The sequence below is a fragment of the Alternaria incomplexa genome (assembly GCF_024043165.1).
Source record: "Alternaria incomplexa strain BMP 0042 chromosome Unknown scaffold_3, whole genome shotgun sequence".
Taxonomy (NCBI): domain Eukaryota; kingdom Fungi; phylum Ascomycota; class Dothideomycetes; order Pleosporales; family Pleosporaceae; genus Alternaria; species Alternaria incomplexa.
In genome coordinates, this window is record NW_026249852.1 from 768,150 (window position 1) to 780,600 (window position 12,451).

General features: G+C 52.8%; 3 protein-coding genes across 3 annotated transcripts; 1 reads left to right on the forward strand and 2 right to left on the reverse strand.

Annotated features, from left to right (window-relative positions):
- Positions 1-566: 566 nt before the first annotated feature.
- On the forward strand, positions 567-1,921 carry J4E90_002638 (uncharacterized protein; the record flags this gene model as incomplete). The annotated part of the gene is made up of 2 exons (XM_051432215.1): positions 567-1,266; positions 1,323-1,921. The coding sequence occupies 2 exons, from the start codon at positions 567-569 to the stop codon at positions 1,919-1,921; spliced, it is 1,299 nt and encodes a 432-aa protein (XP_051293637.1).
- A 790-nt stretch (positions 1,922-2,711) lies between these two features.
- On the reverse strand, positions 2,712-4,250 carry J4E90_002639 (uncharacterized protein; the record flags this gene model as incomplete). The annotated part of the gene is made up of 1 exon (XM_051432216.1): positions 2,712-4,250. One exon carries the CDS (start codon positions 4,248-4,250, stop codon positions 2,712-2,714), a length of 1,539 nt encoding a protein of 512 aa, XP_051293638.1.
- A 3,318-nt stretch (positions 4,251-7,568) lies between these two features.
- J4E90_002640 (uncharacterized protein) lies at positions 7,569-8,765 on the reverse strand (the record flags this gene model as incomplete). Its single annotated transcript, XM_051432217.1, has 1 exon — positions 7,569-8,765. One exon carries the CDS (start codon positions 8,763-8,765, stop codon positions 7,569-7,571), a length of 1,197 nt encoding a protein of 398 aa, XP_051293639.1.
- Positions 8,766-12,451: the final 3,686 nt, after the last annotated feature.

Here is a 12,451-nt window from a genome sequence, read left to right on the forward strand (position 1 = left end):
CACCCAATCGTGGACCCATCGCCGTCTGCATGCACTTCGTCACACGTCACTGGTGTGATTGCAGCTCGTTTCGTCGTCTGCCCGCTCTTAGTGGTTCATGCTGAACCGCCAGGGCTGCCTTTCGCGGCGAGGCTGGGCTAGATAGCAGCAAAGCTTGCCTGCGCCATGCCATCTTCCTTGCTGAGGGCGTGCCCGTCAACTCGTCCAGATTATTCCGTCTACTCTCCCAAGGCCATAAACATCGCCGGCCCCGCTGCGAGCTTGTCCGAAGCTGATCTGAGATGAGACTGCGCGGACGCATAGCAGCATAGACTACCAAGAGGCTTCACCGCTCGCGGGATCAACATTGAGCGCATACCAGAAGGGCAAACATGCTCAGTCTTTGTTGAGATGGCGACTCTATCTCCTGGTGCGTGTGGGCATTTGGGGCTATTGGGATATAGCGCGCTGACCGAGTCGCATTCATAGACGTCCGCCATTCTACCCTCAAGTCGCTCAAACTGACCTGCCCCTCCGCCGAAGTTATTGAAGAACCGCAATCTGCATCGACCCTTGAATCACCTGTAATGGAGCAAGAAGGCTATCCATTCCCCGAAGTCGGAGACGAATGGTCTGACGAGGAGGTCCTGATACCCAGGCATAGACGGAAGGCGCCCTACATACCACCGCTCAAATTCGAGAAAGTTACAGCGACATCGGCCGAGACATCATCCGACGAATCATCGGCATTGGGCAGCCCGCAACGACTGAGCGCGACTATCAGTCCCCTCGTACCGCCCAAAAGCCCATCGCGACCAGACGCGTCGAGGGGTAACAGCCAAGATGATCTCATACAGCGGTATTACCAAGTCACAAAAGAGCGAGATGCGCTGAGGAAACAGCTGCAGAGGAGGAGCATGGGTCCACATGGGATGCCTGCAAAACGTTCGATCGTGTACAAATCTGAAGAGAACACTTTGATTGAAGAGCTACTCGCGTTGCGATATGAGATACGAGTATGGAGTGAGGAGTATTTCGGCGGACCCATCAAAGCCACGAGCAAGCGACCATATCTCACTAGAGCGAAGGAACTGTTTGGGAACCTCACGGACAACTACCAGACGTATCTGAAGCACCCAGAGGAACGGCCGCTCCTCATCCAAGCATACGTTTGGATGAAGCTGCAGCAAAAGATATTCAACAACTGGCAGAAGGGCAGTGGATATGTATGGGCAGGCAAACTGGGAGACAGGAAGCTGCGCGAGATTAACGACACATTGCGCAAGGGTACGCTACCCCGCCCCCGGTGAATCTCTAATGATTACAATGCTAACAAGGTACAGCTGTTAAGAACGAAGCCCAAGCCGAAGAATACCACCAATGGCGAGCCATGACCGTAAACCTCCTAGTCCCTCAGGTAGATGGCAAATGGCGTCCCACTTTCGATGCCGCGCCCGTCCTAAAACGAATATCCCGTTTCTGCAGTCGCATGCGCCGCAAACTACGGCCCTGGTCTACACAGTCTTTGCGCTCAGGGAAGGAACAACTGGGTACCATCATTTCAGCATCTGTTGCGCTGGATTTGAAGATGAAGCGCCAGCTCGCCGACTATCGCTTCGTTACATTCACCGGCGGTAAGAAAGATCAATACTGGGGCTACGGATTCTACGACAGTGAAATGGAGGACGTGTATGAAGATGATGACGAGAACGGCAGTGGTGGATATGGTGTCAATGGCAGCGCAAAGGGCAGGCGAGTAGAATTGGCACTTGCGCCTGCACTCGAACGATGCGGTAATGCTAATGGACATGTCTTCGATCAGAGTTTCATGATGGTAAAGGCGGATGTGAGTTGTAAAAGATTAGAGAAACCCGAGAAGAAGAAGAAACAGCAGCCTAGGTCAAGAGGTGGCAGTAAGGGCTTTGGGCTGTGGGGGAAGTGAAACTAATGGATGTATGAGATGAATATTAACACACCACTCCGCTTTGAACACATGACCCTAGCGCTTGAACATCCGTAATGAAAACACAGGTGGGCTGCTTTACAATCTACTCAGTCAACTACTACTTCAACCTCAATACCAGACTCTCCCTCCTACTAATACCCAAGATTCAATCTAGTCTCTGTCCCGAGATCATGAATCGTTTTATCGAAAAGCCACGGTCTCGTACTTCGAACAACGAGACGGTCCAGCCATTCCGGCTACTTGGTCTCCCGACCGAGATACGTTTCATGATATATGAGCACCTCAGTGAGTGCTTTGTTCCCATTACTAGTTCCCTCACCAACTCATCAAAAGTTGTAGTTGAGTATCACAGTACTGATAATTCGCTACCACTGCGCAATTCGATTGGAATTTGGGTTCGGATTGATCAAGGTATCTTGCGCACGTGTCGCCTTGTTGAGGCTGAGGCATCACCCGTGGTAAAGCGATTGTACGCACAGGCGCAGCTGGTGAATATGCGCCTGATGGCTGAAAAGCGTGGTTGGGATGCCTCGAGGACTACAGTGCATCACTTTGCCTGCCAGTGGTATGAATTGTTTTTTCTTCGCTTCTATTGATGGTTAAGTGGAAGAACGTCTACGGAGAGCTTAGGGAATGGACGGTCATTGGTATAGGTAATCTACCATGGAGACAGAGTGGATCAGCTTAAGGCTTGGTACCGCACAAAGAGGTGGATAAAGCATGTTTACTTGCTGTAATATTATAGTGTTACAAAAAGATGCGCAGCCTACTCCGACTTCGGAACAGTGTGAACCTCCCAGTCAGCGCCGTCCGGGCCCTGGACTTTACCATGTGGTTTATCGTGTGTGAAAGGCCCTCCAGCGTTCGTGACACCACTCTCCAAAACCCCCTTCTTCTCGCCCGTCCGCAGGTATTCTAAGAAGGCGACCGAGGCGTCGATGTACTCCTTGAGAGCAACCTTGCTACTTAGCGTCGTACCGGTGACCATCTTCATGATCCAAGGAACGATAAGAGGCGCATCGGTACAAGAGGGGTGAGCGGTACCCAACAAGGTCATGAACCACCCCTCCTTAACGTTATCGATGATATTCTTCACGGCCTCAAAGTGCCATCCTTCGTCGTAGAAAGCCGTCTGCTTTTCTGTCCATTCTCCGCTCTGCATGACCAGTATCGGTACGTCGATGTCCTTGTTCAGGGGTCCAGATCCCTTGCCGGGGTCTAAGGCAATACCACCATTGATAGGCATTGTCTTTGAGCCAGCAGATTTCAGTGCTTGCATAGCCCCCGTCGCGCCGTATGAGTGACCTCCGACTGTGACTGCTGACAGGTTGAGGCGGTTCTTGAAACCAGGCAAAGCATTCCGCGGTGAGTCGGGCTTGAGGTTCACGACCGGTGCGTCACCTGCATTGAGTTGCGCAAAGAGTTTGATGGTTTCGCTGATCTCAGCTTCACGGAAGTTGAGCTGTGCGGCCTTGAGGTCGAGGTCGGTCATCGGCGGATCGGCTTCTAGGTCCTTGAGCTTCATGTGCCAGACTTTTCGCTCCGTACCATCAGGATGGTGGACGATGGTACCGGGTCCGCTACCGTCACGGTGTTCGACGGCAGCGACTACGTAGCCGTGGCTTGCAATGCTTCCCAGGTAGTGTGCATAACTCTGACTCATTCCTGCCATGCCATGCGTAAAGACAACGCAGGGCAAACTTCCAAGACCGTCGCCTCGTTTTAACTCTTTATGTTCTTGCTCTGCTGCGCTCATGATCTTTCCAAATTCGCCTGCACCACTACCATCTTCGCCCAGAATTTGCTCAGCACTGGAAAGGATTGGTGCATCAACGACACCTGGAATGACTGTGCTTGAACCAAGGAGCCAGAGACCGAAGGTGAAGACCGAAGATAATTTCGACACTCCGGCAAGACGAGCATAGCCTTCGCCAATAAGCGAGACAGGTTGAGGAAGCCACGGTCGTGCCCATGGTCGCTGGCTAGGCGACGCTAGAGGCAGAGAGGATGGGTAATATAAGGTGATGGCCAGCGTATCCAGTTGGAAAGCCTTCTCCCCAGTCGCTTTCAGTATCGCGTCATGGATGGTTCTCTTTTGGACCTCTGTCTCAACATCCAGTATGCCAACCTCATGGGGTCCGGTATAAGGCGGAAGCGGCGAGGTAATTGGGGTCAAGCTAAAGAACAAGAACCAGAAAAGTACGCCCGCAGATGTGATGAACAAAAGACGCCGCGGTGTGAGGCGTGAAGGCCTGGGTACAAAGCGGGCAGGCCCGGGTACAAAGCGGCTCATCCGGAAGGCCATGATGCGCGGCTTGTATTGCAGTCTACCAAAGAACTTGAGAGGGCGTGCAAGGTCTAATGAAGGGCGCGAACTGTGACCAGAAGTGATATTTGGGGTTCCAGATATATCAAGTAGTAGGCGCGGTCCACATGGCAAGGCGTATGAAAGTAGAGTGTCGCGTCGCGAAAGTGTTGGCCACTGATGACGTATGCGACATCGGAGATAAGACCGCCCAGACGCAGCACGCAACTAGTTGACACTTAGATCTTTCTGACACTCACGATACACGTCTTTGAGAAGCTGAACGACATCCCGCCGGCTACCTTACGACGTGTTCCGCTATCTTTGAATAAGACTCATCGATCCGAATCTGTCGAAAGTTGGGTCGATTGTTGATGACAAGCGCTGATGTCTGCGTACCTAGGTAAGGTTCGCAGTGCGACATATCTACCTAGGTATTTCTTCCAGGATTGCCTCAAACCCTCACCTTATTAGACGAAAAGGAATGACGATAAGACTGAGTTGTGTAGAGACGGGTCTACTAGCGAGGATGAACCTACGAGCCCGACTTGAACAACGCAAAGAAAGCACGACTGCAGGCTCATACTGTGGTGTAGTACTCGAGGAAATATTAGAACGAACGCCCCATCGATGTTATCACCTTGGAAGGCTGTCATGATAAGTTGGCGTATAGATGTTTCTAGTACAGCATGCTGTATCGGCAGGTCATTGAGTATCAATCGCAGTAACTCTACTATTATACTGCGGCACAGCTGCGCGGCCTTGATGTTAGGATCTTTGTTACTTAATCATTACAACTTAACGTGTAACTATTGTACAGAAGCTGCTTTAAGCTGGACTAATATCTAAATTGACACTAAAGCTAGCTGGAAGTTAGAGAGACATACAGAAGTTGTTGGAACTGGTGCGATCGTCATGGTTGCCCTGGGCGAAGACAACTCATCAGATGCAATGCAAGTCAAGGTACTTACTCTTCTGGAGATGGACATGGAAAATGCAGCAGCTGTCGATCAAAAGAGTAACCGGCGAAGTCCATACACCTCGCATAGGCTGAATGAATGCCTCAGGAAGCCTCACAAACGTTCCACCGCACATGAAACAGCATCTCGAACGATATTCAGGCTAGTCGTTCCGTCTCTTTGTGGACGATCACCGCGCTCCTACCCTCGATTCGTCACAATGTCATCCTGAAGTCGCTTACACGTGCATATGCATGCGCACGCTTACTGATGCGTGCGGAGCACATAAAACACAGGTCCCATGTAAGAGCACAACCGACTTCGCTTCGAGCACGTTCAGCGGCACGGGTAATTCCAAACGACTTCTCTATTACCCGAGCCACACACTCTCTACGCCTTGGCCCATAGTAGGACCTATAACGAACGTCCCGCTCCGTGTGTATGCCCTGGTAGTTGACTTGCATGTGGCCGGGGTCTCTGAAGACCTTTACCCGGACGATCGTCTTCGGTTCGGTATCGCTATGGACTTGCGCGCATTTCATTCCGGGGTTCGGATGGAGGACGATGTGGTTCCTGCATTTGCAATCTGTTGGTATTAGGCGCGGTTGGTTGCGCATAGAGCGGCAGTATAGGTAGAGGACCGGATCGAGTCTATGCTCCGGTGAGCAGAAGTTCGTCAGTACTCATCTTCAAAATGGATGCTTTGGTGGAGCTGCCATGTGGATAGAGTGGATCGTTCCCGGACTGCTTCCTATTTCAGGATCCTTACTATTACCACCCCAACATTAAGGACATGGTATTTGTCAGATCAGTATGTGCGCTTTGCTGCTCGCCTCCCCAGTTTCTGCGATACGCGGGTGCATAGGCGAACAGAGTGCAGGGTAAAAGCCCTTGACGCCGCGGCCATCGTAACCATTTTTAACATGCTTTCCCAAACGGTCGCGTGTCCGCGGTGGACTGACTATCTGATCGATCTGATGGCTTCCAAAACCGTCAAAGGTCCTTAGAGGGCTAGACGCCGATGACCCACCAACAGCTAAGTCACCTCCGATACCAACACAAAAATCTCCACTGCATGTGTCTGTCGTTAGTCATTCGGTACCACGACACCGGTCTCTTTGGGCGACTTCATTGCGAAAAGTCCGCCTCGAGGCATCGGCCCCGTAACCAATTGAGACGGGAAACCCACTTGTTTACATCCCCTTCAGGACGACGCGCTGCGTCTCGCCACATGCGCCTATACGCTGCAGCCGCCAACATTAATTGCGGCGTTGCGTCAATCTGCACCATTTCGTAGCCAAATGAGTTTCTGGGTAACACGGCATAGATGGAAAGCACGCGACAAAAGGCTGGAGAACGGGTCCCGTTGCGCAGTTCACGTTAGACCAGTTCAAACCCATGCTCTATCAAGGGAACAGGTGTTGAACTATCCGGACTACACTGCACGTCTTCTCGCGGCTATGTGAAACTCTCGTGTTGCTCATTCAGGCTTGCGCGCGTTCATATTGATGACGTGACGTCGCGTCGCGCTCAAGTGACGGTATTGCTTCCAAGGTTTTCCCTGAGTTCCCGTCCAACCTGCATGTACTACGCCAATGGCGCGGGCGGACAAGCTCATGCAGGGCGGGCCTGCGAATCCGATGGAGAGCTGCGGCGCGGATCGTAAGGGTCGGATCTGTGGATCGTCGAAACGGTGGCGACGAAATCACAGGGAGTTGCGTATGTCAGGGTGACGCACCATGTACGTACTTGGTCCAGCGCAGCTGAGTATAGGCAAATGACAGGCAGAAGCGTTGAATATCACAAATGTAAAAGTGTTGAATTGTTTGATTTGATTTGTACTGCAACGCTCGCAAGCATCTTTCAAAAAGAGAGCAAGATCGACTGTGACAACTGTCGAGTGTGATGATTCCAAAAACAGCTAGTAATTACTTCTCGCGCTCTTTGCGAAAGTTTCCTCTCCTCTGTAACATAGGAGATAATTTGTGCGCGGATATGGCAAGATAGGTCTATGTAATGAGACAAAGGTGCGCCGAAAAATGCATGCTATCGAGCTGGTGAAAAGCTGACGCAAAGGGACCCGAAATGCGCGAAACTAAAAAGAGACCTTCCGACTTTTAGTCTTCCGTCAATGATGGGACTGCTAGTAGATATGTAAGATGGGAGAGAGCATGACTCGTCAATATGTACATCGAATGCAATTGTGTGTCGTTGATAGCGTGACATGAAGCATAGCCAGCCATGCTTCATGAGCCTCCTGGGCTTCGATTCAGGGACGCGGGGTGGATGGAGTTATTACTGTGTGCGTCGTGGGTGAGGTCGCTGATGGTCATGGCTTGATTTACATCTGCGAAGTATTTTATATGTTGCGTGGGGGTGTCGGGAAGAGAGACAACATAGGGGAGCGAGACTGCGCGGTGGTCGCTGCGCGGTTACGTGGCTTGGTTGGTTGATCCTCCTTCGGAGCAGAGACGGAAAGGAACTTGGCGGCACCTTCAGACAGGGCGGGTTTGTGCTGGCGCGCTGGTGCACGGGTGGAACGCTGCGACCCTTGGCGCGCAAGGTCGAGCGACGACTTGAGCTCCTCTTCGACAGTAGAGTGATTGGCACGCTGTGAGCCACGTCGAGCCAAATCAAGAGAGGCTCTGAGCTCGGTCTCAATGGAGCTGCGAGATTGCTCCTCATCTTGAGGCGCTTCGTCGTCTGAAGCGAAGAATGTTCGCCCTTCCAGGGTACGCCCTGGTGGCGTAATGTCATCGTCCTCTTTGTCTTCGTTAAGGAACGCAATCTGCTCTGAAAACTGATCAGCTGCAAGACTGAAGCCAAGCGACTTGCGGCTACGACGGGACGGAATCAGCTCTGGGACACTGCCGGCAGAGCTTGCCGAGCGCCTCACAGGGGAGCTCCAAAGACCGCAGCTCTGAGAAGAGGACATGAGGCTGCTGTCATAAGAGCTTCGCCTACTTAGTCGGACGTGACTGCTACGCGCCGAGCTCGTCGTACTTCGACCGGCGTCGAGCATTGGAAAGTGCCGGTCGGACGCGGCGTACTCGTCAAGCAAGTCCTCATATGTGACTTCTCGTGTTTCCTTGTATTCCTGCGGGACAAGAAGGGACGGGCTTAGCATGAAGCCAGTGTCGCCGCTAAAACGGTTGGCATGGAAGAATCCTGAGGGTGTCGGTGGCAGGCCAGTGCTGAGGGTGGATGTGGATATCGCAGAAGTCGGAACAAGTTCTGGCACACTCGATGTGCTGGGAACCAGCAAAGATGAGCGGAAATTGTCAGAGGCGAAACGCTCTCGATCAGCGGAGGTGATTCTGGAGTTGCGACGATTGGCTTGCTCAGCAGAAGGAGTGTCGCAACAGCGAACACCGTCATCAGATACTCGATCCCATTCGAAGTCACAGTCAGCTTCTAGAGCGTTGTCGTAGATATAGTCGACATCTTCTTCCCATGACTCCTCTATTGCGCGCCATGTATTTGACTGGCGACGCTGATAAGGTTTTCGAATAGACATCCTCCTCGGCATGCCAAATGAGCCCAGCGTGTCAGACATTTGCGATGAGGGTCGTGAAGCTGAAGGCTCTGCCCTTGGTGAAGCAGGAGACTGACCTCTACCCTGTGATCTAGAGGTAACGGGAGATCGCGGATTTTGAAAGGAAAACGATCCAAAGTAAGGCGATCTCGGCGAAGTCGGGGACTTCATTGGGGGCTGTGGTGCAGGTCTTGGGCTGACGAATCTTTCTGGTTCCTCGACAACATCTGCGAGACTAGGACTGAAGGATGGCGGTGTGGTTGCGTGAATGGCTGAATCATCAGGCGTCGTGACTGCATGGCCAAAGTACGAATCTTCTGATATCTCAGGTAGTATGTCCGGGGTGGACACAGCAGAGAGAGCAAATGAGTCCCAGATACCCGACTCTCGCTTCGACCGCGACAACCTACGCGGACCAGAAGTAGGCTCTTCGTACGCGAACTCAGGTGTACCGAAGGCGGGTCCCAAGGGAAGATGAGGCGACTGTATCGACGATGTGTGCGTATGTTTCCGAGGGCTAGGTTGGGAGAAGCTCTCTATAGATCGGGCTAGGCGAAGGGGTCGTCGCGATATTGGGAAGTGGGGGACAGTTTCGGAATCGTGACGAGGTTCTGGGCTACGAGGGGGAGATGTGAAGCCTAGAGCAGACGTGGATCTCTCTTCTCCATTTGCCAGGTTTTCAGAAGAGAAGTTCCTGAAATGGACGTCATCGGATGGTGTGACGGGCAACTGCTGTTCGAGAGCAGCTATTTGATGTCGGTCGGTGTGAGAAAGGTGCTGGAAGTCGAATGGGCTCGAGATACGGCTAATCAGACTCGTACCTATTGTCACGATAAGCAGAGGGCCTTGGACCAGGGAAGATATCACTTACTAGCATCCTCGCTTCTTTTGCCCTTCCGTAGGATTGATGATCGTCTTTCGCTGACGTCCCCTTCAAACTCATCGACGTTTATCATGGGCGTCTCGCTCAGCCTCTTGCCCTTCTTCCCGCGGAACAACGACCTCCTAGATCCGGTAGACTCTTTATGACTCTTGTTGCTGGTGTGTCGATGTCCAGGTGGTGAGCCATGCCAAGAAGCTTCATGATCAGCCATCTCGGAATGGCTGAGAGACAACAGCGAAGGGGTCATAGATGTCGCAGTATTGCTTCTAGACCGTAGATTGAACACGGAACTTCGTCTAGCCGGATGGGCTCTGTGTTGCTCGGGCGAATGCATGCCAGGATGAGTTGAATGTGTGGAGTACTGCTCTGACCAAAAGTCTGAACTTGCGGTAGGAATGGTAGGCCCAATGGCCTGAGAGTCGACGGATGACTGTCGAGACCGGGAGGCATCGGTTTTATGGAACGAAAACATGGCTTGGGAGCCTGAACGAACCCCAGAAAAATAAAGCCTAACGCAAGCAACGCGAACCGAGCAATGCTAGTATGGCGTGTGCAGGTCCCCACAAGTGGCCGGCAGATGTAGTTATGGCAACAACCATTGAAGTTGATGAGATGATCTGGGGAAACCTGTCTCGCGCACGCGAGCTCGGATGTTGTGAGTTCAGATGCCCGGGTTATACGCCTGCTGGAGGCGTTAGTGATGTATGCGAACGACTTGCCATTGGTACACAAGACCTGAGTTGGAGGGATCGAGGTTGGACGAGGCGAGATGACTGAACTTGGGCCAAGGCTAGGATCCAGGCGTGCCAAATGAGGGTAAAGGTATAGTTGAGATGCAATAGCAACCAAAGTAATATATGCGTACCTGGTCAAGTAGACAACTTATTTGCAGGGGAGGAGAGAACGTAAGAGCCTGAACACGGACCACTGCAGGGCAACGGCTGATGAAGGGGTTCTGCCCTCCGTGTGGGAATAACACGAGGATGCGGTCAAGGAGTTAGGGTCGAGTAAAGGTTGGCGAACTGCACAGACCGAAGTGAGACAAGCGGTGGTTGCGAATGAGAGGGAGTGGTGGACGGTCCAGGTAGCCGAGCAAAGATTCGAGTAAGGATTGTAGTTGCTGGAGAGCGATCATTGGCATATGCCGCAGTATTGCATGCCGTGACACGGGAACAAGAAGCTTTGTGGCCGGCAAAGTAACAGCAAATGTAGGGATGATCTCACTATGTAGGAACATGGCCGGCTTGGACGAGCAGCGGAGAGTATGTGGAGAAGATGGAAGGTGCTCAGTGTGCTCCACCAGGTTAGTGACATCCAGGACGAGCCAGGACAGGGCTCGCTGCGCGCCAGCAGGAGAGAAAGACATGGGTATCTGCCGCTGAGCGACGGCGCCTGAGCATCTGTTAGTGGCTGGGGGATGACGGAAACAGGGGTGCAGGAGACGGGGGATGCCCGACTTCATAAGGCTTGTGAGCCACTGACGATGAGCGCGCAAGTGAACGCGGCCCGACAGGTCGGCCTGCGCAATATAACGTTGCAGGGGCAGATATAGCGGGCGCTGATTGGACGTTGCAGCGAAATAAACGGTTAAATCTGCTGCATATCTGCTCTGACCACGTCCAGGCCCGCTATGCTACGAGGCCGTGAGGTCCAATTTGCTTGGAATGTCGGCCGTATGTTGTTGTGCATCCGAGAGGATTTGGCAACGCGTCGAAAGACGTGTCGTGGCTGGGAAGGTAAGCTCTCGCTGCTGTGTTCGCGGACAACGAAGCTTTCGTAGCACAGCACGCGTAAGATTGTGCTGACAATACGAGCGGGTATCCTCAGTCGGGGAGAGTATGATTTTGGCAGCTACGTACAGCATTTGTGCTGTTAGTGCCGAGTATGCCGGTTCGCGATTTCAGGCGGGCACGGCGCAAATGCGTGCAGGGTTAGGCCTGGTGCTGGGGGCACATGGGTACGCATAAGGCCTAAGCATCAACATGTCTGCCACTTTGGACTGGATCTGTGGCTAAGCTTGTCGACAAGAAGCGCAACTCTAAGTATTGACGCATGTCGTCGTCGTGTGCTGGCGCGGAACAATCAAACTGTCAGAAAGGGATCGCGATAAGCGTCCGAGCAGAAGACGAGAGGCTAGAGCATCGTCCCATCTGCAGATCTTCGCTCGTGAGACGGCGGAACCTGAAACAACCGAAGAGAGCCCCTACCATGGCCGACGATGTGTCCAAGGACTCGATACCCCGCCTCACTCAGACGTCTCAATCTACACAGGGCTCGTGGGCGGATCGATCTGAAATCGCGAACAGCCCTCGTCGAGGTCAAAGTCCATGTGGTGATGTCTCGGGCCCGGTAAGTTCCAAACATGTTTCAGAGCCCCACGACAGCGATGACCGGGTGCTGGCTATCGTGAGTTGTGAGACCCCTCTGATGTGCCTTCCTGGCTGTCCCCAAGAGACTCAGCATGCACAGAGCGCCACCTTGGCGCAGTCGCACCGCCAGCGTAGCATAGCCTTGAGCTTGCGACGGTTCTGGGTACGGCGGTGTTGTAACACGGTCCTTCTGCTCGTATCATGCTGTGATGCAGTCGCGTACAACAGCAGTAAGGGCTGTAGGCCCTCGCATCAGCCGCTGTACCACGGCTCCATCCAAGATTTCCACAAACATGTGTGACGAGCGCCTATCTCTACGCTTTCTTCTTCTTGGGAAATGCGCCTGTAATGAGATCCAATACTTGAGGCGTGAGCCGTGTGGGGGTGGTGGGCCGTCAGCTACTACACCAGCTGCATGGACGCAATGTGAGCACACCGACTGATGTCAAAATGTC